General features: G+C 41.7%; 1 protein-coding gene across 2 annotated transcripts in view; it reads right to left on the reverse strand.

Annotated features, from left to right (window-relative positions):
• Nucleotides 1-8,641, reverse strand: part of SEPTIN7 (septin 7) — a 101,304-nt gene extending 92,663 nt beyond the window's left edge. The window contains exons 1-2 of one of the 2 annotated variants that reach the window (XM_061585872.1): nt 8,552-8,641; nt 6,123-6,225 (exon numbers count right to left, since the gene is read on the reverse strand). In XM_061585872.1, the coding sequence (XP_061441856.1) occupies nt 6,123-6,132 (10 nt within the window). In that variant the 5' untranslated portion in view covers nt 6,133-6,225; nt 8,552-8,641. The remainder of the gene's footprint in view (nt 1-6,122; nt 6,226-8,551) is intronic. The other variant, XM_061585873.1, reaches the window with a different exon arrangement.
• Nucleotides 8,642-24,391: the final 15,750 nt, after the last annotated feature.

A 24,391-nucleotide genomic window follows, 5' to 3' on the forward strand; every position in this document is an offset into this window, starting at 1 on the left:
TCCATTGAGAATAAGGGGACAACATAAAATAAGATTTCCTGCACTTTAACATACAAGCAAATAATCAGTTATTTCATCACTTTTATAGATTCCATAAATTTTGAAAAGCCTCGGGAACCTTGTTTGTTTTGTCTGCTATATTAGTATATGTAATAAAGCTCCCCCACTCTGCCATAAAATAATTTTTGCATTTCTGTCCTTTTGCCATCTTTAACATCTGCGACAATTTCTCTATTAAGGCTAATTGCCAAACTTTACTATACCACAACAAAATATATACCTTTCAGATCCTTCCAAAATTGTGCTATTAATAACTAGGCTGCAACTGAAAGAAACCTAATCAGTTGTTTATTCTTAAGGGTCTGGTTTCCATTCAACAATAGATTTAACAGGGCTAATTCTGGGGTTTTATATATCACCTGCTTTGTGATTTTTTTCCCATTTCTGTGAACACTGATTCCCAAAATTCAGCTACCTTAACACACGTTCACCACATGTGGAGGTAAGAACCTTTCTCTGAGCATCCTCTCCAGCACAGGGGGGAGATGGTTTTATTAATATGCGACTAATGTTAAAAGTGGTGCAAAAATGGTATCTTACCCCAGTCAAGTTATAGGGTATTTTTCTTATGTTGATAGACAAACAAAAACAAAACTACAAAAATAGCCACAATAGCAGGGTGCCTACACAACAGAGATATTTTCTGCAGTGCCCCCCATTGCTGAATGCTCTGCAGAGGGAAGATTGCATGACAGCTACACATATGTTCTTTCAACAGGAGGCAATTCTTCCAGTCCTGTTGACATCATTTACTATCGATTTTAATTTTAGTTTAACTTCATTTAATACACTTTAGACCCTGCTTTTATGGTGGTTTGGATAAGCTTCACCCTACAGAGTTTGTTTTGAGCTTTAGGTGTAATGAGTACATATGATAAATGGGCAGAATTATGTTCCCTCTTTGTTCTGGCTATTGTGTGGTATTTGTTGTACTGTTGTGTTTGTTTTGTTGTTTAATACCTTTGTTTCTAAAAAAATGTTTTAAACTGCTTGGTATACACTGCCCAGAGAACTTAGGTTATGAAGTGATTTAAGATGTACAATAAATAATAAAGTAAATTATAGCTCTCCACCTAGCAAGTAGCAAGACCATAATCACAGCCCCAAGAGCAGTAAACAGCACTCTAATCAGAACCACAGCAAGGCAAAACTAGCAGAAAAGAACCTGGTTTTGTCCTGGCACTAGAAACAGGACAGCATTGAAGACTAATGTAGCTCTCTGGGAAGTGAAGTCCACAAACCTGGAAACACTATCAGGAAGGCCCAGCTCCTATTATATTTCCATCAATCTTCATTCAGTAGCAGCTCCCTGAACAAGCTCTCAGATGTTGCGCTGCGCATGCAGATACATAAGGAATAAGACACCCAGGTTCCAAACGGCTTAAGGCTAGAAATATGAAGGTCTAGGAAAAAACCTAGCACCTTAAACTGAACCCAGAAACAAAGAGGGAGACAGTGCAGATAGCACAGAGAATAATATGCTTTGATCAACCAACTCCAACCAATAACTTGGCAGCAGTATTTTTGTACTAGCTGAATTTTCTTCTTTGCTAAAACAAAAAAAACATTAACAACTACATTACGTAGTGCAAGATTTCTAATTGTTTTGCAAAGTTAACCCTTTGGGAAATAATCTGAACAAACAGAAATGCTCCTTCAACAAAGCTGGAAATGTAATATAAAGAACCTCCCCTAGGATCACTAAAACTGAAAGGGAGGATAAATTAGAATGTGTGAAGATGTTGCACGGCTTGATCAAAGCATGAGACAGTTCATTTACAGCAAGCATATGGTTTCTCCCACTCATTTACATACATGTACATGCTTTAAAAGTGTAACATTTTCTAAGTTTGCTAAATCAGGTATCATTCGATCTTGTGAAACAAAGAAGGAAACGAGCCAAAACTCTTCATTAAACAATTATGAAGATTTAAGTAAATGTATATTAAGAATATATGAAGAGCCTGATGGATTGAACCAATGGCCCATCTACTCCACCATTCTGTTGTCACACTGGCCAATCAGATGCCTGTGAGAAGCCCACAAGCAGGACCTGAGCACAAGAGTACTCCCCCCTCCCTGGGGTTTCCAGCAATTGGTATTCAGAAGCATACTGCCTCCGACTGTGAGGAGAGAGTATAGCCACTGATAGCCTTACCCTCCATAAATTTGTCTAATCTTATTTTAAAGCCATCCAAGTTGGTGGCCATCACTGCCTCTGGTGGGAGTGAAATCCATAGTTTAACTATGTGTTGTGTGAAGTACTTTGTTTTGTCTGTCTTCAATTTTCCAACATTTAGCTTTACTGGATGTCCACGGGTTCTAGTGATATGAGGGAGAAAAACTTTTCTCTATCCACTTTCTCCATGCCATGCATAATTTTATACATGTTGCCTTTTGTCCAAACTAAAAAAGTTGTAACCTTTCCTCATAGGGGAGTTGCTCCATCTCCTTGATCATTCTGGTTGCCCTTTTCAGAACCTTTTCCAACTCTACAATATTCTTTTTGAGATGAGGTGACTAGAACTGTATATAGTATTCCAAATGCGGTTGCACCATAGATTTGTATAAAGTATTATGATATCGGTGGTTTTATTTTCAATTCCTTTCCTAATGATCCCTAGCATGGAGTTTTCCTTTTTCACAGCTGCCATACACTGGGCTGACAGCTTCATCGAGCTATGTAGTTCCTGGACAGTTACTGTCAGTTCAGACCCCATGAGCATATGCAGTGCCTTGCAAAAGTAATCAGACCCTTGACCAATGCTCTCATATTACTGAATTACAAATGGTACGTTGTCCGTATGTTTTATTTTGAAACACTGAAACTCAAAATCAATTATTGTAAGGCAACATTGGTTTTAGGTTGGGAAATGTTTGTAAGAAACATAAAAAACGGAAACATGGTGCTTGCATAAGTATTCAACTCCCACAAATTAATATTTGATAAAGCCACCTTTCGCTGCAATAACAGCTTTAAGTCTTTTGGGGTAGGTATATACCAGCTTTGCACACAGTGTTGGATGGATTTTGGCCCATTTTTCTTAGCAGATTTGCTCCAGGTCATTCAGATTGGTTGGACGTTGCCTGTGGATCGCAATTTTCAAAGAGCGCCAAAGATTCTCAGTGGGATTGAGATCAGGACTTTGACTGGGCAACTGTAGGACATTCACCTTTTTGTTTTGAGCCACTCCAGTGTTGCTTTGTTATTCAGTAATATGAGAGCATTGGTCAGGGGTCTGATTACTTTTGCAAGGTTCTGTATGAGAAACTAAGATTTTTTGCCTCAACATGAATCACTTTACATTTGTTTACACTTGAAATGCATTTGCCAATATATGCCGATTCACCCAGTTTGGAGAGGACTACATTGTTTATGAATTTAAAAGCACAGGTCCCAATACTGATCCTTGCTGGACTCCACTTTCAACATCCCTTCATTGGGAGAACTGTCCATTTATTCCTACTCTCTGCTTATTGTTTCCTCGCCAGTTCCTGATTCACAAGAGGACCTCTCCTTTTATTCCATGACTGCTAAGCTTACTCAGAGGTCTTTGGTGAGGAAAGTTTTTTGAAAGTCCAAGTACACTATGTCAATTTTTTCACCTCTATCTATAAGCTTGTTGATAATCTAATACAGCCTTTCCCAACCAGTGTGCCTCCATATGTTGTTGGACCACAACTCCCATCTTTCCTGACCATTGGCAATGCTGGCTGAGGCTGATGGGAGTTGTGGTCCAACAACATCTGGAGGCACACTGGTTGGGAAAGGCTGCTCTAATAGGTTAGAGAGATAGGACTTGTCCTTGCAGAATGGAAAGTTGGACTTACTGTGACGTGTCCTGGTCAGTGGGGAGTGGAGCATACAGGAATGGGTTAACTTCTCCTGGAGGCAGAGTCAAACTTTATCAAAATGTTAGACGGTGACCAGCCAGAAGGGGAGGGAACCATCCTCTAACTGCCAGTCATGATAAAGCTGACCTAGCGAGGCCTGCCACCTAACTATCGTAAAAAACGAACCCAACATACGAACTGTGGACAGTAAAAGAATACTGAATAATAGTAGACAGTGCAGGAGGTTGTCATGGGAGACCCTCCCTACACTATCCGGGTTACCGTGCAAACGCGATTCACCTATGGACCTCAAAGAGATCCTTCCCACCCCTTGGCCTAGCCACCTCTGCAGGGTGGGACTGTATGCTCCACTCCGTGCTGCCCAGAAGGACACTCCAGTGGTGCCTCCCTGTGGAGCGCAGCCGTGGCTGCTGCCCATCTGACTGAGTGAGCAGTAATGCCTCTCGGCAGGGATTTTTCTGCAGCCTGATATGCCATGGACACACACTCCCTGACCCATCTGCTGATGGTGGAGCGTGACATTTTCCGTCCCTGTGCCCCCTTTTTGAAGGAAACAAAGAGGGACTCCATCTTATGGAAAGACTCAGTCCTGTCTTGGTAGATCTTGAGTATCTGCTTGACATCCAGTTTGTGCCATTCCTTTTCCCTAGGATGTATAGAGTGTGGACAGAAGTTAGGCAAGGAAATGTCCTGCCCCTTGTGGAACACCAAATTTACCTTGGGCAGAAAAGCAGGATCTGGCCGGAGCACCACTTTATCGGGGTGAAAGGTGCAAAGCTTCTCTCAGGCTGAGGGTGCTCCGATCTCTCCCACCCTCTGAGCCGACATCACCGCCACCAAAAACACCTTTTTAAGGGTGAGTAACTTAATCAACAACGTTTGAGCTGGTTCAAAAGGTGAAGAGCAGAGAGCTCCAAGAACCAGGGGGAGATCCCAAGAGGGAAATCTATGCAGAGTGAGGGGAGATACGATGGGCACCCCTCTCAGAAAGCTTTTAATCCTGGCGTAGGATGCTAAAGAGCAGTCTCCCGCTGGGGAAAGCACACTACACGACGCCACTGCGTGTTGCTTCAGTGTGTTAGGGGCTAACTCCTGATCCAGACCATCCTGCAGGAAATCCAGGACAATCCTAAGATGACACTCACTGTGTATCAGATGCTTATGGCTGCGCCACCGATTGAAAGCCCTTCATGTGGTCTTGTAAATCTTCTGTGTGGAGATCCTGCACGAGGCCAATATAGTGCCTTTGAATCTATCTGAGTAACCCTCCCCTTTCAATGATTGCCGTTCAATCTCCACGCGTGAAGCTGTAGCCAGTCTGGATCTGGGTGGAGCAAAGGTCCCTGGGAGAGAAGGTCTTGTCTCCGGGAGAGCCTCCAGCAGGGTTCCAAGCTGTGGTCCACCACACTGGAGAACCATGGTCATCTGGGCCAGCGGGGAGCTATAACCACTGCCTGCACTTGAAGAGCCCTGAGCCTGTGTATGAACCTGGTCAGGAGCAGCAGAGGGGGAAATGTGTACAGGAGACCCTGGGGCCAGGGCGCAGAGGGCATCCACTTCCTGAGCTTTGGGCTCTAAGTACCATGATATGAGGCTGTTGACCTGCACGTTTGTCTCAGACACAAAAATCTATGCATGGGGTCCCCCACCTCTGTACCAGCTGATGAAAGACCTCCCTGTGGTAAGCCCATTCACCCTGCTGAACCTGTTCTCTGCTGAGCCAATCTGCCTGGATGTTCAGGGTCCCCTTCAAATGAACTGCTGAAAAGGAAGCCAGGTGCTGCCTATATCTTCCACTGTAAAGACATATGCAAAGAATTTGTTTGGTTTCTCTGCAATCTCCTTATCATATTTTAGTACACCTTTGACTCCCTTGCCATCCTCCTGCGACCCATGTATTTAAAGAACCTTTTGTACTCAATTTCTCACTTCTAAAGAAAAACTTAACTTTTTTTTACTGAAGTCACCATAACCTGAATGGCTCATGCCACTTGCTAAGAGAAGCAAGTCAAGAATTTTCAGTCCCTACAATATGCACTGTCAGCACACCTATTATTTCTTTCTGTTGTCAGTCACAGCAAAGAGTGTCAGAAGTGAAATTTATAGTATCACACAGGCACTTTATTAATAGGTATATGAATTTATGATACATTCTTTTTGGATAAAGCAGGGAGTCACCATTTGGCACACATCAAAGTACAACTTACCTACTACCATGAGTGTGAATTCGAACCCTCTCTTCACAGACTTTCTATAAACTTGATTGGGGAGATTGGCAAACCCCACATATCCTTCAAGGTTCTTCTGTTGCTAAGATAAAAATACTTAAAGTTAGAATATTTTCTAATGCATTTATGACATCATATTGATTATGAACCATAGAAGTGCTTGTTCTACAAGTAAACTACAAAGATAGTGTTTACCCAGTACTTTGCTTTCTACACTCCCCTTCCCACCCCTTGCAAATACTTTTATTCAATTACATACTTCTGTTCATGGCATGTGAATACTGACTGACCCAGGAGCAAACAGCACTGGCTTGGAAAGTAATTCCCTGCTGAAAAAAGCATATTTTCAGACACCACTCATTCTTTTATCTGAAACAGGCACAGGACTTCAGCCATCTGTAAAAAAACTGTGACTCTGTCAAATGCTTCAGAAAAATCTAACAGTTGCCCGGGGCGTGGTATTTGGTTACAACTGCTTATTTTGAGCCAGTTTTCATTTTAGGAAGAATCAGGAAAGTTTCAGCTGTGTGGTTTAAAAACAGTGGGTGGTACAGTATACCAATGGTTGTCTACTATCCATTTAACTGTTATTTGAAATTATTATCTTCTGGACTTTATTTGTTCTTAAAGTTCTGTTAGCTAACATTTCCTTGAAGCATTTTGTTCCCTGTGAAGCCTTTATCATGCCAGCTCAATATTATGTTTAATACACATATCAGGAACAGTCAGTTGGTCCATCCTTTTCAACTAATAAAATAGTTGAAGAATATTATGTAATTTATTATTAAATCTATATCCTACCTTTCCTCCCTATGGACTCACTAGCTCCACAAGTACATCTCACCCCCAAGAAAGAGGGGTTAGCTTTGTTGAAAAGGAATTATCCTGCTCAACTTGTTAAAAGAGGAGAAATAGGAAATTTGCATCCCATTTTTTGAGGACTGTATAGCTTTCAAAGATGAAAACTTTTTTTAAAAAAGAAAATGTTTTTAAAAAGCAGAAGACTATGTGATGCTAGAAAGCACAGTGATTAGGAGATTTTTGCGTTACTGGCAGGCTGTTAATAGCCACTTGCAGCAAATTAGAAGCTCTTACAGGAAACAAACAGCTACAGAAAGTTTTGTAAACTGCAAGACAACCCGGTCATCAGTGTGCCACAAATTACCAACATAGGTACATGAAAAGTGCTGTGTGTAAAACAACGTAGAGATTTATTAGCAAGGCCATGTTAAAGGCTCCCACATTTGACTGTAGTGTGTGGAAGAACTTGCGCAGTGTAATCTTAAGCAGCTTTTCTCAGAAGCAGATTTTTCCCCCTGGGAAAAAATTACAACGTCCTAAATCTAATAGGACCTTATTTATTTACTTGAATTATATTAATAAACAAAGGAAGTAAATATGCCACATTAATGTTACGTACTATATAAATATCTCAAAAGTTTCCAGTAGGCAAAATATAATTGAAATATTCAATCAGGAAAAGATTAAGTGCACTAAAACAATGGAAGTGTGGAAATCTATTAATATTTAAATTTAGAACACCCAAAAAGCTGATTGTTAGATGCAATCTAATACAGACATTTCCTTGGTCTTAATATTCATCTTATTTTCTCCACATGTTCAGTCAATGTGTGGAGAGGGAGCAGAACTGCATTACCAGCTGTGCCCTTGACTTCCACATGTTTGGCAGAAGATTGATAATGGGCTCTACAATACTATGTATGGATCAGTCACCCCAGTCATGACAAAGTTCCTAATTGTAAGTACAAACGCTGTGTGCATAAAGAGAAAAATCACCTGCTGTTGAAAACAGACGTCAAGGGCAGGAGGAACAGTTCCATGGTGGTGGGGGGTAGGGGCAGAAACTGCAATTCTACCTTCCTTTGTTGACAAAACAAGTGAAGAGGGTTTCCACATAATTACAACTTTGAAACTGCCCAGTGATATCGTACCCATTTAATATCTTACCAATTAATTTTATGAAAAGTACATTGTCAGAAGTGAAATATTTTCTGGAAATTTTAGTTCTATTGAGTGTTTAGGTGACATTACCCAAACCTATTTTGTAATTTAAAAAAAAATAAATTTTTTTTGAACAGAATGGTAAAGCAGTGTCACTTCTCCCTAGTGGTATTGTGCATATTAGCCAACAGGTGACCAATGGCCCTCCTATAACTGCATCCTACATAGCAATCAACATCATAATGGACATACTGGAGGGATAGGAGAGCAAAAATAATGTTTTCTTAAGAGACAGATATGCTGTTTGAGTGGTGGGGAAATGCAGAAACACAGAACAGATACTTTGGGGAAATCCATTTCGATCCCTTGCAGCAATGGCATATATGCGACAGTGGATGGGGGAAGAGAGACACACACAATTGCCTGGAAGAGTCAAGAATACTTACAGCTACTTTGTAAATAATGTGTTTCCATCATTTCAATTATCCAGATATAGACAGGACACAGCCAAAAGTCACAGTAAGTGATTCATTCCAGCAGTACAGCAATATCAGGTAGATGCAGAAGAAGAAGAAAAGGGAAAAAAAGAACAGTTACTTACAGTTGTTCAGATCATACAGTTAGCTGCACTCTGGTTTTATAGTACATCATCTGGAACTTACATTACTAGCACAAAATATGCATTTATGCACAGTTCTAGATCTGTTCCATGATTTTCACAAATAAAATGTTACTGGGGATATGGCCTTCTTCAATATGCAGTCACCAGAAATGGTAAGTTAGTAATTATGTAATGATAAAATTATTTGTGCCATTTTTCCTCCTAGGATGCACCAAGCAAAGAAGACTGGCTGGTATTCAGCGGCACTAGAACTTAAAGGAGATGAAGATGAGTCATCAAGATAAGCAACAACATCATAACACACCTTGAGACTAAGATACCTGAAGGAGAGCCTTTCTTCCTATTGACTTACATGATCATTACAGTCATGAACCTCAAAATTCCAACAAGGTTTGGACTGGGGTGACAGTGTTTGACAGGAAGATGAGTGAGCTGGAGTGGAGAGGAGGACCCAGCCCTCCTGGCTCAGGATGTTATGGATAGGGTAACAGAGTCTCCAGCTTTTACCTCTGTCCCCCCCCCCCCAGAGGAGGATGCATCACTGAGTACAGCAGAAGCTGTTGACTCGACAGGAGGGGCAGCAGAGAGGGAAGGTCAGCAGCTGCCTGGGGGCGGGCAGCTCACTGCTCTGTCACCAAGAGCCATCTCGGCCAACAGTTGCAGCCTCCTCACAGAAGCGACCACTTTCTAGTGTGGAGAGAGTGCCATGAGTGAGCTCACCATGCCCAGCTCTTTTAAAGTTGGTGGGAAGGGCATGGAGACTTGTTGGGACATCTTCATTGGTACCGTCCAGCCTTATACTCCAGGCCTTGCTTTTAGCTTCCTGATTTGCAAACCCCAGCAATCTGAACCTTTCACTGAACCTGTATCAAGCTTTCTTGAAATATCTGTTACTTGAAAAAAAAAGCCTTGTTGTGATATTTGAGACAGGAGCCAGAACAATTACAACTATTATGGACTCTCTTGATTATGTTCCAGCTTAGAGAAGTACAGTTAGTGACCACTAGAGGGAGGGTCTTTTCTGTGGTGATATCCATACTATGGAATTACATTCCCTCTGATCTTAGGCGAGTGTCCACATTAGCAACATCTAGGGTTTTTTAAAAATGCATTGTGGTCTCAGGCCTTCACTACTGCTTGATCTCAGTATGTTATAATTTTAACTCTACCCTAGCTTTTCAGCTGCATATTCTTCCAGTATTTTAATGTTTTTAGATATATTTTAATATTATTGTACATCACCTTGGTGTGGGAAGCCATACAGAAGTATTAAGTAAAAAACAATAAAATGATTAATAGATCAAACAGCTGCAGGGTAATGATAAAGAGTCAGCGCTTCAGCCCCTATTGCTTTCTGTGATATTCCAGATGAACCTGTATGTTATTCTTTGGGAAATCCTCATGAGCTTCCTAGTACTTTTTTGTTTCACTAGTTGGATAATGGTAACATATGATGTAGCAGGTACATTTAAAATAGTTCATTTCTTTTAAGATAGGCCAAACTACAGTACGGAGAGTCACATAATAATCATAATATGCCCTAAAAATTAGACACGGTTTCTTTCTGTGGTGGCTTGAGGACCGAAATGAATGTCAATAATTATATCAGATACTGTTTAACCCTATTTCTAATGCTTGTTTTACAGCATCATCCCGAGAGATAAGGCATTGCAAGATGAGACTGTTAGTTTTTTTCTAGAAGTCTTAACACTTGCCGAGTCATCATTTGATTAAAAAAAGAAGAAAAGATTCAGACCACAAGTGAAGAGCAAGACAAGATGCCTTTGGAGCCATGGAATTAATTTTAACAACAGGCATGACGGGAGGACAGAGGGAGGCAGAAGTGTAGCAAGGAATAAATGTGAGCAAATTTAAAGTGTACTTAGATTTGGTTACAAGTGGGGATGCAGATGAAGGAATAGGGTATTCTATATCAGCAGTCTTTAGCCTTTTCAGACCTCTGATCCACATTTAACCCAACAACATGGAACCCAGTTACTGTTTATCCTATGTTAAACAGTAACTGCTGTGTATCCATTTCTCTTTCTGCTCCCCTCTCCCCAATTCCTTTATCCTCCAACTAAACACTTTTAAAAAGAGAAAGGGAATATCGTTGGGCATGGTATAAGCCAATTTAGGATAGGTTGTATGATCAAGCAATGGGTCAGGAACTGCCAATTAAGACCAGTGTTAAGTTACAGAACATTTCATATTAATTGAAATCATAAGTACAGCTATATGGCTATCGAGCTCAGCACATTGTGAATCTTGCTGTAAAGGCTACAAAGAAGAGACAGTCAATAATCAAGCAGCTATATAGCGTTGATATCAGTGAACTGGTTAGCATGCAACTTTAAATCATAGTTTAAAAGGGGGTGGCTAACCTTTTACAGCTTGAGGAACACATTGAAGCTTTTCTACACACACCCCAAGTGCCACATATGAGCATGGGCACACATTTGAATGTGTGCACACTCACATATTTAGAGAGCGCACATAGAACAAACACGCAAGCAGTTTACATACACACACACTCTCGCTCACACAGCGGGGTGGGATTGGAGACAAGCAGCCTCAAACATCTATACACAGCTGGGGGAGCAGACTCAGCAGTAAACATACCTCCTACCCTACCACTTACTTGAGGAGCAAAACCACAGGTATTTAAAAGCTCCGAGATCAACTCTAATCATATTTATTTATAAATAAATTCACTAATAGGCAAAAAACCTTGCGGATAGCCAAGAGATATTTCTATCAAACTTTAAAAAGCAGGGAAATTGGGCAGCTATAGTGAATGCACCAGGGGAGCAGGATACCTGACTTCCTCTCTGAGATATTGTACTGCCCTACACATTTGTCAAAATGCAAACACAATTTGGGTTGGTCTTTCCCAGTCCAATCCACTTCCTGTGTAGCTTGGAAGAATTTGGCAACATGTGCCTCTGAGCATATGGTGATTGGTGGCAACACTTGCCATCTCCAAAGATAGAATTACATTTTTGTATGTTTGTTGGTGTTCTTCTTATTCTTACTTTGCTTGTTTCCTGTCTTACTAATGTTTCTACAGAGAATCTAAACTAGAAAATTTTATTTCCCTCATTATTCATCCCAGAAATCTGTGTCAAATTTATTTTTATTAATTTCAAAGCCATTTTATTGGTCAGTGTCATATGATGGTGAAGACAGCCTTTTGTGTTTCAAACTGGAGGTTATGTTCTATTTCTATTTTGGGTGCATTAACAGTTGAATCTGAAACTGCAGTTTGATGTAAAATCAGACTGATTACAATATGTTGCTACTGCAGCAATGACTCTAGCTGTTGGAAAAAAGAGGATGCATGATTTCAGCCTCCTATGTTTAAACCACTTTATTTAAGGCAAGGTGGGCACATAGAACACACCTAGAATTTTGCTAGAATATATTTCACCTCCCACTGTTGTATCTTGTGCAAACTGAGACACTCCTGAGGTCCACTGGAGACTATTCTGCAGAAGTCAGTGCCATTATTCCACAATTATGTTTGGAGTTTTTTTAGTGCAAATTTTGCAAAGTGTTGCTGTACTTCACATCTTCACAGGAACAGAAACAAAAGAAAACATTTTTCTATAGGAAACTTCACTAAAATTGCAAAGTAAATCAGACATATTTAAAGTGACTATCTGAACGATAACAACTGTCTTAACAATGTTGCTTACTCCCTGCTAAAACAAGATCAGCACAGCACATGTCTTCTTTCTGTTATTTGGGCTGGTTGCAGATGTTGCCACCACTCACCATATGCTCAGAGGCACGTTACCAAATTCTTCCAAGCTACACAGCAAGTGGATTGGACTGTGAAAGACCAACCCAAATTGTGTTTGCATTTTGACAAACTTGTAGGGCAGTACAATATCTCAGAGAGGTCAGGGCTCCTGTTCCCCCGGTGCATTCACTATAGCTGCCCAATTTCCCTGCTTTTTAAAGTTTGATAGAATGGCAACATGTACTTAGGTCGTTTAAGAAGAGGTTAAATAGTACTGGGGCTAGAACACAGCCCTGTCTGACCCCCTTGGTAATGGGGATGGAGTTTGTTAAGGTTCCATCGGTGCCGCATCGAACTCGAAGAGAAGTGGATTGGTAGAGGCGGTAGATAAGGTAGAGGAGTCTCCTGTCCATGTTAGTTCGAAAAACTTTGGCCCATAGTTTGTCTCTGGGGATGGCGTCAAAAGCAGATTTAAGGTCGACAAAGGCAACAAAGAGGCCGTTTCCTAGGGGGCTCATATATTTTTCAGCCATGTGATTTAATAAGATACAATGGTCGAGGGTGGAACTACCTTTTCTAAAACCTGCCTGCTCCCAGCCCAGAACGTTCTCCTCCTCAAGCCAGCAGATCAATTTTGTATTTAGATAGCTGGCATACAGCTTGCCCACCACCGATAGTAGGCTGATGGGTCTGTAATTTAAGGGATCTTCTCTGGCTCCTTTCTTAAAGATTGGTATGACAATGGCCTCGAGCCAGGCCGTGCGGAGGTGGCCGGAGTTGTTAATCTGGGTAAATAGGCTAGCCAATACGGGGCCCACCAGGCATGATGTGACTTCAGCAGTTCAGGGGGGATAGCGTCCTGGCCCGGAGCCTTGCCGGGTTTCAGGGTACTAATCAGAGATTTTATCTCGTTCTGTGTAACAGGTGGCCAGGGTGGGAGGGCAGTGGGGTCCACGGTAAGTGCACAGTTCGAACAGTGATTACTTGAGGCCTCGAACAACCCTGTAAAATACTGCTCCCAGATGTTGGAGGGAATGTTGCAGGGAGTAGGGTTAGAAGATGTTAAGGCATCAGTAACAAGGGACCAAAAGATTTTAGAGTTTTTGATTTGGGAGGCATTTATCAAGGCCTTCCACCCATCCTGGATTGCTTGTCTCTTTTTAGTAGTTATCAAAAGTTTGTATTGGTTTTTAATGATGTAATATTCTGGTGGGAGTGAGTTAGAATTATCCTTCCTGCATTGATGGTATACCTTTCTCAGATTTTGCTTCAGTCAGAGTGGCTGACTGTTAAACCAGTCTGGCCACTGGAGCTCCCTCAGTGGAACATAAGTCTCCTCTCAACACCCTTCACAAACTACACTTCCCAGGATTCTCTGAGGGAGGCCATGACTGTCTTAAGTGAAATCAAAGTCTCGTGTGGATGTAGCCCCTTGATTATCCAAGCCCAGCAGCTGTGAGGCTTTTAGAACTCTGACAGTTGGTTCTTACCGAGCATGCCCGCCCTTATCATTGGCTTCCAGCCAAAATTTCTAAAATTAATTAAAAATCAACCAGGCATTCTTTTAACTTTTAAACTGCAGAAGATGAAGGTCAGAGTATGGGGCAAGGTCAGTAACAGGATTACAGGTACTGAACATGGCTGATTTTTAATTAATTTCAACAGATTATGAGAACTCTGACAGAAAAAAGTCCAAAAGGGCTCTGGAGGTTTTTTCTCTCTTTTTACACTTTGAACTGTTTATTCTCTCTGACTGTTTTGTGTATCACCGTGAAAATTGAGAGGGTTGTTAAGCAAGCGTTTCTGAGTTCAGGACTATAAGTTTTGTAAGGTTTTGTTTTGAAATGAGCTTATGGGAAGCATCAGAATGGCATGGGGGATATTTTCAATTTAACATTGCGGAATGTGAAAAATCCCCGCTGGCTATAGTATACAGCCAACTCTTGTGGCTGTATAATACTACTCTATTAAATGGAGCTTACTGATATACATAAAATTCCACATAAAAATGTGGAATTCCCTCACCTTAAATATCAGACAGGTGCCATTTCGGTTATCTTTTCAGCACTTTTTGAAGACTTTTCTCTTTCAACAAGCCTTTTAAGTTGAGACCTATCCCAGTCTGCATCTGTTTTGGAATTGCTTTTTAATGTTTTTTTTAAAACCTTGTTTTTTAAAAACAATATTTTAACCCCCTTTTTAAAGATGTCTTTAAAGCTTTAAAAATGTTTTTAAAGTTGTTTTGTTTTAATGTATTTTAAGGTCTGTTTTTATGATGTTTTAAGGTGTTTTTAGTGCTTTTGTTTGCCGCCCTGGGCTCCTGCTAGGAGGAAGGGCGGGATATAAATCAAATGATAAAATAAAATTGAATCCTTAGTTGCCTTAAGGGAAGAAAACTGGTAATCCTAGGCACATTTAGGTGGCGATATAGCTAGGATCACTGACCTTAAAATGTTTTTATTTGTGATTAAGTCCTACTGCAGACCAGAAGTACTTACCTCTAAATAAATTTGTATGTTCAGGACTTGCAGTGCATACTGGAAAGAAAACTAAATATTTGAATACCTAAAGAAGAAAAACTTTAGGGGCACTGCTGTCAAAGAGGAGCATTCCTTTTCAATACTCTGGAACTTTTTAAAATGCTGTGTTTGAGGAGTAGATTGAGAGTTACTGTTAGAAATGCTTTCAACAGCTCAGGACTGATTGGTTAAGATCACCCTCCGTCGGTAGCCAAAGCCTCGCTGCTACTGGTAACAGCCTAAGACAAAATCAGATGGAGTGTTCAAAGAGGTTTAGGATGTCCTAGGAACACAGACGTTTACTGCTTGTAAACTCAGTGGATTTGGGGGAAATCACCCAAAAACTGCAAAGAGGCACTCTGGCCTGGCAAGACCTGCAAAAGATACAACCAGGGAGAGGGGAAGGTTTTTAAAAGACCACAAGTGCCAAATGTTTGGGGGAAGGTCTTCAGTTAATATCTGAATCAATGCCTCTACCAGATACACTGAGTTAAAGGAGGCTTTTCTATGTAAATTAACAAACAATTTGATCGTTTCTCAAATATTCATATTTACACTCTACCTATTAAATATAGGCATTCCATTTTCACTTGATGAAAATAAACTCCTCTAGTCTGTCCAGTAACTATTAGATCCTTCAGTAGGGTAAAATGCATTTCATTTTTTTTTTTGCTACTTAGGAAGCTGCCTTATACTGAGTCAGTTCATTGATGCACCTAACTCAATGCTGTCAACTCTGACTGGTAGTTGCTCTCTAGGATTTCAGACAAGAGTCTTTCTAAAACAACCTGGAGATCAAAGCTGGAAGCTTGAGCATGCAAAGCATATGCTCTACTATTGAGGTATGGCCCTTCCCTTAAACTTTGTTTTTGTTAGGATGGGACTGAATGAAACAGAATGAAATAGGGAGCAACAGTAGAAAGAAGAGAATACAACATTGTCCAGAGTGCACATTTCTATATTCCCACACTGAGGATACAATCTTAAACCCACTTGCCTGGAGGTAAGCCCCAGTGAACTCAATGGGACTTCTTTTTGATGTTTTTATGTAATATATGTAACATAAAATGTAAACATGTGTAGGATTATGCTGTCGACCTCACAAAATATCATGGGTTCCTCTACAAGTAAAAACAATGAAGAGATCCAAACCTGATTGTAAGAATGTAAGACTGCAAACAATACTCTATTTAGCTGTAAGACTATATGGTTTAGTGCTCAAATTTGCACCGTAGTCCAGCAACTCTATCAAGTATCAGTGTGAAACTGGATTTAAATAAATTTATCCCAATATCTTGTTATTCTCCCTGATGAAATAAGTCACCACATATTAAATGTTTTATTGGAGAGAAGTAATCTATGAAACACTTCATCACAGTGGTTGTCCATATGCTGTGCTGAGGATAGAATGGAACACCAAGCAGACATGGAGCACCACCCAAGAAAGAGAGCATACAAATATTTTACACAACCAGTACTGTTGCACTCCAGGCCTTTAGCCTCCGTAGCCCAATACAAATATAATGCATCTATGATTTCCCATCACAAAAACCTAGTGAGTCTTGTGCTCATGCACTCCCTTCTCCTCTGTGTTAGACTGAATGCTTCTTCTCTGAACTAATCATACAGTTCCCCATTACTTTAAACAAACAATTATGGTTAGATCTGAACCACACCATATAGCAGATGCTCAACTAGTCAAGGGCAGCCATATATTCATTGCAGAGCTATACTTCTGGGTAGTAGGAGACAATGTGCAGATTGTTTCTGAAGTCTGAGTTCAAAGATATGAGGCCAGATGAGAATATACATAACTCTGTACCAGTCTTGTGAACACTTTGAACTGTCTGTCAAGCTAGTTAAACTGCACCCTCAACTGGGAACTCATTCAGCCCCTTCTACACATAACCTTTGTGTTCGCTGTCAACCTTTTTCTACAAGAAAGCCTGAATGGAGAATGGAGATCTTAAATATGCTGTTGCGTGCCCCTACAGTAGTCAGTTGCTTGTTGGCATCACACTACTTCCACACACAGTGGGCAAAAGGATGTGCCACAAGCATTTTCTTGGAAACTAGGGAGCTAAGGGGCAGAGTGAACATTTGGTGGCAGTGTAATCCACAAAAATTTGCTCATTTCCTCTTACTATTTAAAATTACATCAAGCTTAAGGCAATAATACAGTTGATAACACATTTTAGAATGAGTGAGAGCGTGTCCACCCATCTATCTACATCTCGGCTTCCAACTGTGCACTTGTGGCAAAATGCCTGTACACCTCTGCAACAGAGAGACTAAGTTTACACAACTCTAAATTTCACCATAAGTGATGCACCTGAGCTTTCTGGAAACAATGTAGTGCGCTGCTTATGCACATGTAGTTGGCCAATGGTCACAAAGCCTTTACCAGCATGAAGTTTCTACAGAAGCAGCAGCAAAACTCTCAAGATGGGGAGGGTAGAACACTATTTTCATTCCAATTTTCCAGACTATAAAAAGAAGTATCTGCCAGCAAAAAAGCCATTAACTGCTGCAAGTGGAAATAAGAAAATCTAGCTTGCACAACTGACATGTTATTGCCTTGTTTAAAGTCAAGTCCAGCATTTCCCAGTGTTTGAAAAAGCAGAGCAGTTTCCTAGACAACCAACAAAATGATCTACTTTTGAAAGTCCTAAGGCCCTCTTTCTGAAATGTTACAGTCACCTGTTTGATTTATTTTGGGCATATTCACATGGGATCCTGCAATCTAAAGCAATTCTCTCTAATTTAGTTCACATTTAACATTAAAACTCAAATGTTGAACTATGTTTTAACATGAACAAACAGTATGGACCATCTTTGGTCCTTCTCCACTCCTAGCTATGCTGGGAGCAACAAACCACAAATTTTGACTTGTGTCATCCAAACAATGAGTGTTGTTCTTGGTTTACTGCTGGTGGTTTCTTTGGGGGAAACCATGCATCTAGGTCCAGATACAACGGGCTTGTTGATCCTGGCATGGTACAGTCAAGAGCAGGGGAGAAGCAAAGTGGGGATTCTTGAGCAGTGCGTACCAACATGGTGCTCGTTTGTGCTAAACTATCCCGAGTTCAGATAATTGGTTGGTTGCCTGCTTTGGATGGGGTCGTACTCCCTTTGAAAGAGCAGGTTCGTAGTCTGGGGGTGCTCCTGGATCTATCTTTGTTGATAGAGGCCCAGGTAACCTCCGTGGCTAGGAGTGCCTTTTACCAACTTCAGCTGTTAAGACAGCTGCGGCCATTTCTGGACCGGGATAGCCTGACCACTGTTGTCCATGCACTGGTAACCTCCAGGCTGGATTACTGTAATGCGCTCTATGTGGAGCTGCCCTTGAGGTTGGTCTGGAAGTTGCAGCTGCTGCGAAATGCGACAGCAAGACTGCTCACTGGGGCAGGGTATCGCCAACATGTCATGTTGCTGCTGAAAGAATTGCACTGGCTGTCCATTTGCTATTGGGCCAAGTTCAAGGTTCTAGTTTTGGTGTACAAAGCCCTATACAGCTTGGAACCAGGATACCTAAAAGACCGTCTTATCCCTTATATACCCAGTAGATCACTGCGCACTGCAGGTGAGGGCCTCCTGCAGGTACCATCTTATCAGGAGGTCTGTTCTGCACAACATAGGAAACGGACCTTTAGTGTGGCGGCACCTACCCTGTGGAATTCCCTCCCCTTAAATATTAGACACGCGCCATCTCTGTTACCTTTTCAGCGCCTATTGAAGACTTTCCTCTTTAAACAAGCCTTTTAAGTTGAGACCTATCCCAGTCTGCATCTGTGTTGGAATTGCTTTTTAATATGTTCTTAAACTTTCTTTTTTAATGTTTTTAAACTTAGATGTTTTGATAGCTTTTTTAAAGTAACATTTTTGAAGATGTTTTGGTTTAATGTGTTTTAAAGTTTGTTTTTATGATGTTTTAATGTTTTCAGTGCTTTTGTTTGCTGCCCAGGGCTCCTGCTAGGAGGAAGGGCGAGATATAAATCAAATAATAATAACACTTCAACATTAACTATGGTTTAACAACAATGCTAATACAACCTCTTTGTAATATAGTAGGCAATATTCTTCGTTTCATAGAAGAGAAGTCCATTATCAAGCAAAGAGTGCACCATTTTATGGTTTTTTCAGTCAAGGTCCTTTCAAAACAATTCACAATAAAAAAATTGTATTCAATAAAATATCACCAATCCAATCATTGATACCACATTCAAATTAGCCCTTGTTAAAATCTCATCAGATTAACAACAAAAGGAACTTTAAAGTCACACTGGCTGCCTAACTGATGGCAGACTGGAAAAGGCAGGGGCCAAAAATAGAGGAGGAAGTTACCTAGGAGAGGAGCCATCACAGAAAAGATTCTGTCTCATGTTCCAAGCAGCCTAACCATACCCACTGGCAGGCCTACAAGCAGGGCCTCCATGGCTGATTGTGGGGGCCGAGACAGGCTTATATGTGTACAACAGATAATTAAATAACTTTGCCCCAAACAGTTTAGGCCTTTAAAGGTCAACGCCAGCATTAACTGGGCTCAGAAGCAAATAGGGAGCCAGTGAAATTGATACTATATCAGAGTAACATTGCTCCAAGTGCCTAGCTCTCACAAGCATATGGGCAGCTGAATCATTTTCAAAGGAAGCCTCAGTTAAAGCACACTGCACTAAGTCTGAATGTGAGCAAGGCAGGGTAACTGAGGCAGAGTCTGTTATTCCTAGATAAGTTCACAACTGATGTATCAGCCTGAGCTGGCCAAAGGCACTCCTAGTCACCACCTATTTTTTTCCTAGCCCAGCTACAAACTTGGTCTTTCAGGGATAGTATAACCCCATCTAGAAGAGGTGGAGCACTTCCTTCAAGGTTATACAGCTACCCTACAGACAGCATTTCTGCCTTATCTTGATTAGTAGTGATAGGACTGTATCATGCAATACTGGTGAGAGCCATGTTACAAGCACAGTCCATTTTCAACAAAGCCCTGATCATAATTAGACATGCTACTGTATCATGCTGCTGTGCGGATCTGGCAAGTTCCTATGTGATAATCTCAACTATACCCAAAACTCCTAATCCTCCCTCCCAGCATGATTGATATGATTTAGATGGTAAAGGGATATGGAAAGTTTTTTATTGCCCTAAAATTTAAAATCAATGGAGGTTTAATTTAGAATGTTCATTTACAATGGGTTGGATTCAGATGAAGTTAGCTGCTCTTAGTTCCTGTTGAAATCAAAAGGTATGTAATGTTAATTTTACATGCTGCATAAATAATCTAAAAAATAGTTGAGCTGAAATATTCAATTAGGAAAAAAATCCAGAGTTCACTTTGTCTGAATACAATGTTTACCACACTAATTCAAAGCTTGACTTGGAAATTATTGGAATACTTGTAAATATTTTAAGACATGATAGCTTAGAAGATATTTTTCTTACAGTTAGATCTTTTAAAAGCATTTAAAAAGAGCTGGGGGGGGGAAAGAGCTAGGAATAAAATCAAGGCTATCTGTTCAGGTAAGGGTTCTAAGATTTTTGATCCCTCCGATATTAATGAAGAGTTTGCTAAATATTTCAAAAATATCTATAAAGGAAGGGTTATTGATATAATAGAAATTAGAGAGTATCAGAATAGTATGAATGTTACCCCTCTCACAGAAATTGAGAGTAGGATACTAGATGATCCAATCGCTATAGAAAAAATAGATGAAGCCATAAAAAAGATTAAAGCAAATAAATCTCCAGGCCCCGAAGGTTATACAGGAGGGTTTTATAAACACTTTTGAGATATTCTTTCATCTTATTTACATTTTTTTTAATAATATCTTAGAGGTTGCTCTGCTCTCAGCTACCTGGAGACAATCTAAAATTATATTGCTCCTAAAACCACATAAAGACCCACTCCGAAAGGAGTCGTATAGACCTATAGCACCATTACACCAAGATTGGACCATTGGTCTCACCTGAAGGGTGATTTTCATAGGAGGACTGCCATCAAGCGGGTTATAGCTCCACCTATCATCCGAAGGCAAGAATGTTTTTGAAGTCAAGACTAGGGGCGTCAGGCCCCTCCCACTCTCCAGTTCATTCGCAGCGAGTCCAAAGAGAGATATCTAAAAATGCAGAAGAAAAGGCCAACGGGCCTACCAGCAAAGACATAACACAATAGCAATAATCATAATAATATGACTCTAACGTAGCGATATAACATTAATAGCAGTCTTGACTTCACTAGTAAATCTAATATAATAGCGTAACAGGAATATATAAAAAAAACCCCAAAAATATCTAGGTATCCTCCAACTGGGAGGGTCGTGATGGCAGTCCTCCTATGAAAATCACCCTTCAGGTGAGACCAATGGTCCATTTTCCATAGGAGGACTGCCATCAAGTGGGATGTACCAAAGCAGCCCATAACAGGGAGGGACCACCCACATCCTAATCATCATTAAGAACCTGTTGCAACACTCGTCTGCCAAAAGAGGCATCGGCAGAGGCATAACGATCTATTTTGTAATGCCTTATAAACGAGTGTGGGGTAGACCAAACAGCAGCTCTGCAAATATCAGCAACAGGAGCGTTGGTAGCAAAAGCAGCCATAGTGGCCGCTTACCTAGTGGAATGAGCTGTTATACTAGCTGGAACTGGAAGCTTAATATTTATTTATTTATTTATTTTAATTTATATACCGCCCTAAGCCCGAAGGCTCTCTGGGCGGTGTACATAAAATAAAAACAAGTACAATATATAAATACAATAAGTACAATGAACCAAAAACCAAAAACAGACAAACAATACAAGAACCAAACAACGTCAAAATACAAAATAATGCTAAAATACTGTAAAATACACTTTAAAATGCCTGGGAGTATAAAAAGGTTTTCACCTGGCGCCGAAAAGATAGCAGCGTCGGCGCCAGGCGCACCTCATCAGGAGGACCATTCCATAGTTCGGGAGCCACAACTGAAAAGGCCCTATTTCTAGTCACCATCCTCCGAGCTTCTCGATGAGATGGAACTCGGAGGAGGGCCTTAGATGTTCAGCGCAGTGTACGGGTAGTTTCATATTGGGAGAGGCGCTCCACCAGGTATTGCGGTCCCATGCCGTGTAAGGCTTTATAGGTCAAAACCAGCACTTTGAATTTAGCCCGGAAACAAATAGGAAGCCAGTGCAGATGGGCCAGAACAGGTGTTATATGAGCGGACCTTCTGGTCCGCGTCAACAATCTGGCCGCTGCATTCTGGACTAACTGTAGTTTCCGAACTAAGGGACTCATAGGCTAAGGTAATACATGCACGCAACCAGTGGGATAAGGTGGAATTAGCTACTTTATGCCCCACAGAACGTGGATGAAAGGATACAAACAAAGACTCAGTTCGTCGTATATCCTGGGTCCTAGACAGGTAGGTCTTGAGAGCCCTCCGAACATCCAATGAATGCCAAGCCTTCTCTAGAGGATGGGTAGGATTCGGACAAAATGAAGGAAGAACAATGTCCTGGTTGCAATGGAAAACTGAATTGACCTTGGGACGGAAGGAAGGATCAGTTTTCAGCACAACAGAGTCCTTGTGAAAGACACAGAGATGGCAGGCAGAAGACAATGCGCCCAGTTCCGAAACTCGTCTCGCAGAGGTGATCGCGATCAGGAACAGGACCTTGAATGACAACAGACGTAAAGGCACAGTCCTAAGGGGCTCGAACAGAGGGCGTTGTAAAGCCTGTAGGACCTTCAACATACTCCATGAGGGAAAACGGTGGAATACAGCCGGTGAGCGTAACGCGGTTCCCCTCAGAAAACGTTTGATGAATGGGTGCAAGGCAATAGGAGCACCAGCGGAGGACACTGAGAGAATGGACGACAGAGTGGACGCATGTCTACGTAAGGTGTTGGGTCTAAGTCCCATCAGGAGGCCCCTATGAAGGAATTGCAGCACCTATTGTATTGTGGCCTGCAAAGGATCGAGATGCTGGGACTGACACCACCTGGAGAATGCCACCCAAGTATGTTGATATATACGGGTGGTGGATGGTCATCTCAAGGTCAAGATAATGTCAATAACAGCGTCAGACAGGCCAGCAGACCTTAAATGTCCCCGTTCAAAAGCCAAGCTGTTAGCTTGAGCCAACTGGGATCCTGATGCAATATTGGGCCCTGGGATAAGAGCTCTGGCCTGACCAGGAGTGTCCAAGGGTCCGTCACTGACATGGCAAGGAGATCCGAGAACCACGGTCGACGGGGCCAATATGGAGCTATCAGAACCAGTTTGGCCCTCTCGCGTCACGCCTTTCTCAAGGTTCTGGCTAACAGTGGTATTGGAGGGAAGGCGTACAATAGGCCATCCGGCCACGGTAGCGATAGGGCATCCACCGCTTCCGCTGTCATGTCTAGGTATCGAGCGAAGTACCTGGGTAGCTGGCAATTGAGACTGGAGGCAAATAGATCGACTGAGAAGACGCCGAACCGACACTGGAGAAGATGGAAAATGGTCGGATGAAGTTTCCATTCTCCCGGAAAGACCTGTTGTCTGCTGAGCCAGTCTGCTGTCACATTCCAAATTCCTCTGAGATGTTCTGCTTTTAAGGATTGCAGATGTTGCTCTGCCCAGTCAAATATGAGGGAAGCTAGGTTCTGCAGAGGACGGGACCTGGTCCCCCCTTGCCTGTTTAAATGAGATTTGGCACACGTGTTGTCCGTTCGAATGAGAACATGGTCCAAGTGGAACAGAGACTGAAAATGGAGCAGAGCTAAGTGGACAGCCTTCAGTTCCAGTCAATTGATGCTCTGAGTCTGCTCTGCTGAGGCCCAAACCCCCTGAACGAACTGGGAGTTGCAATGGGCTCCCCAGCCGAGGAGACTGGCATCTGTGGTGATAACAGTCCTGCGGGGTTCTCTGAACAGAGTGCCCTGGGTGAGATGTTGGACCCTCGTCCACCAGCGGAATGAAAGACGCAGTGCGGGGCTCAAGGGAATTGCTCGATGATTTGACCTGGCAATGTCCTGCTGAAACGGCAACAAAGCCCACTGGAGTTGGCGAGTATGAGCTTGAGCCCATGGCACAATATGGATGGTGGACACCAACATTCCGAGAGCCCTGGCTAGAAGCATGACGTCTGCGGTTGCGTGGTGCATCAGAGACCGTGCGATGTCTGTGATAGCAGTTATGCGGTCTGGAGACAGGAACACCGTCGCCTGCAGGGTGTCCAACATCACCCCTAGATGTTGTAGGCGTTGGGTTGGTTGGAGATGGCTTTTGTCGAAATTGACTAGCCAGCCGTAGGCCTGCAAGACATGGAGCGTGAGCTTTAGATGGCGATGAGCCAGCTGCCTGGAACTCGCCCATATTAAAAGATCGTCCAAGTAGGGGTAGATATGGACCCCTTGAAGCCGGAGGTAAGC

This window comes from Rhineura floridana, chromosome 10 (assembly GCF_030035675.1).
Source record: "Rhineura floridana isolate rRhiFlo1 chromosome 10, rRhiFlo1.hap2, whole genome shotgun sequence".
NCBI classification, from domain to species: domain Eukaryota; kingdom Metazoa; phylum Chordata; class Lepidosauria; order Squamata; family Rhineuridae; genus Rhineura; species Rhineura floridana.